A 6583-nucleotide genomic window follows, 5' to 3' on the forward strand; every position below is an offset into this window, starting at 1 on the left:
GACTTGATGGACATGAGTTTGAGTAAACTCCCGGAGTTGGTGATGGACAGGGAGGCCTGGCGTGCTGCGGTTCATGGGGTCGCAAAGAGTCAGACACGACTGAGTGACTGAACTGAACTGAAGTGGGAAACTAAGGTCCCAGAAGCTGTGTGGCACAGCCAAAACAGATTAAAAATTTTAAACATTGAGAATCAGCATGCTTATGGATTTCTCTAGCAGTATCCACCTGTTTCAGTACAGGTGAGGATGTAGGAAATACTAATTGTCAGATCATTATTTCCCAAATATACACATATGTATTTCTTCAGAGACATTAAATGGCTCTAAACAAAGGAAGACAAGGTATGAATTGCAAAGCTTTTAATGAAAATGTTTTTCTTTTACAACATGCATAAATTCACATCAGTTTAATAGCAATTAATTCAATGCTTACAAACTTATCTGCCTCTGAATTTAGTCATAATGGATGAATTTAAGCTAATAAAATTAAGGAAAATCAACAGCTCATCTAATCCTTCTTTATATTCCTTCAGGATCAGCAAGATGCATAAATGAGTTCTTTGCAAAGGCTAAAATAGGTTGATGTATAAATTGTAAGTTTATTTTTAAAATTCTGTGTTCATGCAACATTTCTATGAAAACATTTAAACCAAATGTCACAGTTATGAAAACAAAATTCATTGATTTGGGCTGTTTCCATTTTTGGCCATTTGACGTTCTGCTTTTTTTGACTGAACAGATGAGAGTTCACATGCCTACACAGGTGGGGCTTTGCCTAAGATCAATTTGCTTAGAGATATTCTTTCGTTATATTTTGTTGAATATTAGGGAGTATTTATATCATTCAAGATTAAGTCTGGGTTATCTCTTTGAAGAACTAAATGTATCAGAGATACATTTGATAATGAAGATTTTAGACAAATATTCACCAGCATTAGTTCTGTTAGCAAGCTGAAAAATGTAGGCCTAATATCAAACAATAAACATGTGAGGTAAACGTCAGCCTCTTAGAAGAAAGACCATATGCTCCTGCTTCGGTAAAAACATTATTTGTTTGAAAGAGTGATAGTATAATCTTTTACTCAACGATTACTTCCTTAATATGAAAAAGAGACAAAATGAGCTGAAGACGAAAACTCCACAGTTATACTCTGCAACCCTGAACATAACTCCTGAGATCTCGGTTTTGACACTTGTTTCTCCATGCCACCCTGTAGAAAAAGATGAAACAAATGATAATAAGATTGAAACATATCTTCATTGCGTTATACATACTTCAAATCCTTTGCGAGAACAAAATAGTTAATCAGTACATGAAATACAAGCTACAGACAGATGCAAATGTTGCTATTTATTAACTGGAGATGCGTATACAGGGACATCACATCTCCACAAGCCTGGACTATAGCACAGAATGCTGGACACAAATGTTGAGTCTTGTGAAGTCCCCAACAGCACTGCAAAGTGCATTCCACATTTACTTAAATCCAAAAATAGTTTCAAGGTATTGTGTAGAGAATTCAAAACCTCTAGAAATTCCCTAAAATAAACTGAGTAGTAAAAGAGTAAAAGATTCTGAATCAGGTAAAATAGATGGTTTCTATGTAATACACTGTTTAGCATAAATCTAAAGCTGCAATTTTCAATTCTCAGTAGCATACTGTAGTCTTTGGAATATTCTCTCACTTCTCTCACATCAGCAGGATAAATCAGCCCTCTTCTTTAATGTTGAATACATACCGTGCTCTTAACAGAAACTAAAGACTCATAAGATTAGTCTTATCCTAAAGACTAATCTACACCTGTTGTAGGTCCATTATACTTAAAATACAAACATACAAACAACCTCATAGGAAAGTGGTCAGATTTGTGGTTACCTGGTGTGGGGCTTGTAGGTGGGGTGAGAGGTAAGGAACTGGACAAAGGCAGTGGAAGGTACTATAGACTTGTAGTTATAACAGTAGGGATGCAATGTACCACAGGCCTATGCTGGTGGCTCAGTGGTAAAGAATCCGCCTGCAATGCAGGAGATGCGGGTTCAATCCCTGGGTGGGGAAGACCCTCTGGAGGAGTAAATGACAACCTACTCCAGTATTGTTGCCTGGGAAATCCCATGGACAGAGGAGCTTGGTAGGCAACAGTCCATGGAGTCGTTAAAGAGTTGGATGCAACTTAGCAACTAAACAACAACAGTACAATATACAACATGATAAATATAATTAACATTGATATATGTTATACAAAGGATGCTGAGATTAAACTTTAATAAGACTTTTCATTCCACACAAAATTTTTTTTCTTCTCTTTCTCTAATTTTGTATGTATATGAGATAAAGGATGCTTACTAAACTTATTGTGATAATCATTTCATGATGCATATAAATCAAATCATTATGCTATACACCCTAAACTTTTACCGTGCTCTATGTCAATTACATCTCAATAAAACTGGAAGGGGGAAAAAACATACCATGCTTTAATGCCTTGTGGATCTCTGACAACCCTCTTTGCACATGCTACAGCTTGAGTGATGTCATCTTTCAGCAAAGCTGAAAAAGAAGTGGTGAGAAATGAAAACAATCTTCATAGAAATTTCATTTTAAGTTTAGGTTCAGTCAGCTTTATTCTCTTATACTGAGGAAAGAACAACTAATATTATTTTTTAGGAGTCCTTATATCTGTATGAATTTTGGAGGAAAACTCTTTCTTCATTCCATCCCATTTGGTATGAAATAAAACATTCTGCTTCTCATTTACCAAAGTCAGTGGATGTTCAGGAGCTATTAACTAATGTGATACAAGGGTTTCTTTTTACTAGGCAGTGTAAAAACAAAACAAACAAGCAGAAACAGTCTAGGAGTTTTTTACTTAGCAATTCTCCTAATGGAAATTTATCCTAAAGAAATCATGGTATGTACCCAAAGATGTGTATACAAAATGTTTCATAGCAGTTTATATAAAAGGAGAAAATGGAAACAGCCTAAGTGCTTAACCCTGAGAGATAGACCGAGGGACTCCCTGGTGGCCCAGTGATTAAGAGTGCACCTTCCAGTGCAGGGGATGCTGGTTCAATCCCTGGTGGGGGAAGGAAGATGCCAAATGCTGCAGGGCAGCTAAGCCTGCACATCCCAACTGGAGAGAAGCCTGCCTGGCACAATGAAGATCCTGCCTGTTGGCAACTGAGACTTCACATGGCCAAAAAACCAGAACATAAGAAACAATAGAAGCAATATTTTAACAAATTCAACAAAAGTGATATTCAAAAATTCAATAAAGACTTTATTAAAAAATAAAAAATATATTATTTTTTATTTTTAAAGTATTATTTTAAAATATTTTTTAAAATAAATTAACTGGATACAAAATAATATTCTAAAGACTATAGGATTTTGAATATTTAAAAATATAACTATCAGTTTTTCAATATTTTTTCAATATTTTATGCACTAAAGATTCATATGTTATCTCTAAAAGGAACTCAATAGATTATTTATTTCATCCCAATTAAACAAATCTTAAATTAGCTTGTTAGAATGATTATGCTTATAAAGGCACCGTATTTTTTGGAGATGCAAACCAAAGAATTTAGAAATGAAATGTCATAATGTTTCTAAATCAGTTTAAAATCACTCAGCAAAAAAAAACCCATATACATAAAAGAAGTAAATATGATAAAATGTAAATAACTGTAAAGGTACACGATGAGCATACTGATGTTTATTATGCTAATGTTTCTAATTTTCCATATATTAAAACATTTCATAATAAAAAGCAAAAATTATATTTTAAAAAAACCACACATATTTCTCTTCTTTGGTTAACCACTAATCCTTTCATTTTCCAATAAAGGAGTGTAGATTAAAAAAAATGAAAAACCCCTATAAACAAATTACCCCTAAACCTCTACAAACAAGGAAAGTAGGAGGAATGGCATTGTTCTCTACAAAGCATCAACATGTCCAGTTATGATGAAGTGATAGGTCACTCCAGATCTTTTATGATACCAGCTCTTTAATTTTTTACTTGAGGAATTATGAAGAGCAAAATAAGGAGTTTTAGGAAGTTAATACGGAATTTTTCAAGGTCCCTGATGAGCCCTTCAAGACCTTTTTATTTCTATTGACTCTTGACCTAAAGGATCATTCCAGTTTTCCCATAAGATGTTTACAGAAAAACCTGAACGAACTTTTTGGATAACCCAACAAGTATAACCAGGTGAGTCCTGTGCCATGACTCCACATTATCTTGTCTTACCGCTGCAGGGTATACGACAGGCGTTAACTGCTTTTGGGGTTTTGCCATCATTGCACCACCAGCGGCTATTGATTTGAAATATCCCATAATCAGTGCTTTTGTCTCCACGATTGTAGTTTGTAGCACGTGTGTTGTAATTGCTTTCCCATCTGGCCAAACACACCCCTGAAAAAAAATTAGTAAAAAACAGTAATAAACAGACATAACTTATACTTAACAGCATAATTAGTTCTTTTTAATTCTACTTTACTAAAAACTTGTTTTATAAGTATAAAGATGTATCTTACTTGTAAAATATTTTAACACTTTTGTATTAAAGGGCCCTTAAGAGAATTCTTTTGTTAGCAAAACATTTGTTAATACTAATAAAACAACTAACATATTTTAAAAGATATTAAAATAGATGTTTCCTTCATTGCTATTACCCTTCCCCTGGTCCCATCGCTCACGTAAATTTCAGCCTAGAATAGAAAAATCAGCAGAGTTGAGTGGATTCAGTCATTAGCTGCATATGTGTGAAGTAAGTCGCTTTAGTCATGTCCGACTCTATGCAACGCCATGGACTGTAGCCTGCCAGGCTCTTCTGTCCACGGGATTTTCCCACACAAGAATACTGGAGTGGGTGGCCATGCCCTCTTCCAGGGGATCTTCTCAACTCAGGTCTTAAATCTATGTCTCTTGTGTCTCCTGCATCAGCAGTTGGATTCTTTACACTGCACCACCTGGGAAGCCCAATTAGTAGTATGCTGCTGCTGCTGCTGCTAAGTCGCTTCAGTCATGTCCGACTCTGTGCAACCCTATAGATGGCAGCCCATCAGGCTCCCCCGTCTCTGGGATTCTCCAGGCAAGAACACTGGAGTGGGTTGCCATTTCCTTCTCCAATGCGTGAAAGTGAAAAGTGAAAGTGAAGTCGCTCAGTCATGTCTGACTCTTAGCAACCCCATGGACTGCAGCCCACCAAGCTCCGCCCATGGGATTTTCCAGGCAAGAGTACTGGAGTGGGGTGCCACTGCCTTCTCCGAATTAGTAGTATCTGCTTACGCTAATGGAAAAATACTTTTACCTGGAAAAATAAGGAGTTTTTGAGAGGAAAAAAAAATTCTTACGACACCTAAAGTTGAATTTGGATATCAAATTAGAGTCCTGAAAAGAGTTATAGAATAGGAAAGACATCCATCCATCTATCCACTCATTCATTCATAAATAGTTATGGAGGGGAAATGTCTGAATTCAGTCTGAAAAATACAGTAATGACATTGACAAATATGGACTAAAATACAGTCACTTTTCCTTAGGACATATCTTTAATTTTGTGGAAGAAAATTAAAAATAATTAATCAACTGGATGTAGAATAATAAAATGTCTTTCAGGCTGCATTTCAGGGATCCTTATATAGATACTGATTGAGGGGAAATAGGTTCCTTCTGTCCCTGTTTTAAGAGTTCAATGAAATATATAAAAACTTTGCCCAGTGTCATGGTAGGGGGACTAAAAATGAGAAAATTACTGCCTTACTCAGGCTTGCAGAGCTCAAGTTCCAAACTGGAAATGGCTAGAGTCAAACACCAAGGGCTTGACAGACATATCCCAGGTGCTGAAATATATTTTATAGTCCGCTTCCATATGCCAGCTGGCAAATTTAGTGGCTCTAGAGGAGTATAGCAGTACCTGGCATGCTTCTAATTGTATAGAATTTAACCCTCCTATACTTCAATCCTTTACCCAGTACATCTGATTCTAAAGGAACCATTGGTGTTTTAACCATTGTAAATGTACAAACCCGCCAAGAAATAAGAAAAGTCCATTCATACAATATCCCTTATTATTCATCCTCTATTAGTATCTGTTCCACACCTGGCTAACTATTTGGAAGGAGGAAGAATAGTTAACTTACAGTTTGCCAGGCTGACTCCTCGATAGCCATCCAATCCAAGTTTCTTCAGAGTTCTGGCAAGCTCACACCTCTGAAATTTCTTGCCCTGGACAGCAACAGAAAGGAGGAGAAGCCCCACAATAAGGAGAGCCTTCATGTTGACAGAAGCCAAATGTCCAAGTTGACCAGGTGAGCTGGACTTGGTATTTAACATCTTTTCACTTCCCTCTTCTCTGACGAGTTTGGGGGCTCCACCCTTGGTGACATGTGGAAGGCAGGGCCTGTGTTTTGGTCCACTGACTTTAAAAGTTTTCTTCCTTATGTTTAAAGGAATATGCTGATATCCTAAGTATTAACCTGAAAGAAAATAATAAAATGAGATTGCTTAACGACCTTGCTCAGGAAGAACTGGGATTAGCACTATAGCCCAAAGAGGAACTTCCTCCTATATAAAT

General features: G+C 36.4%; 1 protein-coding gene across 1 annotated transcript; it reads right to left on the reverse strand.

Annotated features, from left to right (window-relative positions):
* Positions 1-345: 345 nt before the first annotated feature.
* LOC281287 (lysozyme 1) lies at positions 346-6301 on the reverse strand. Its single transcript, NM_001077829.1, is given in 4 exon segments — positions 346-1211; positions 2471-2549; positions 4255-4419; positions 6150-6301. Coding segments are annotated over 4 exon segments (447 nt in total). The 5' UTR covers positions 6286-6301; the 3' UTR covers positions 346-1144.
* Between the last annotated feature and the right edge of the window lie 282 nt (positions 6302-6583).

This window comes from Bos taurus, chromosome 5 (genome assembly GCF_002263795.3).
Source record: "Bos taurus isolate L1 Dominette 01449 registration number 42190680 breed Hereford chromosome 5, ARS-UCD2.0, whole genome shotgun sequence".
NCBI lineage: Eukaryota > Metazoa > Chordata > Mammalia > Artiodactyla > Bovidae > Bos > Bos taurus.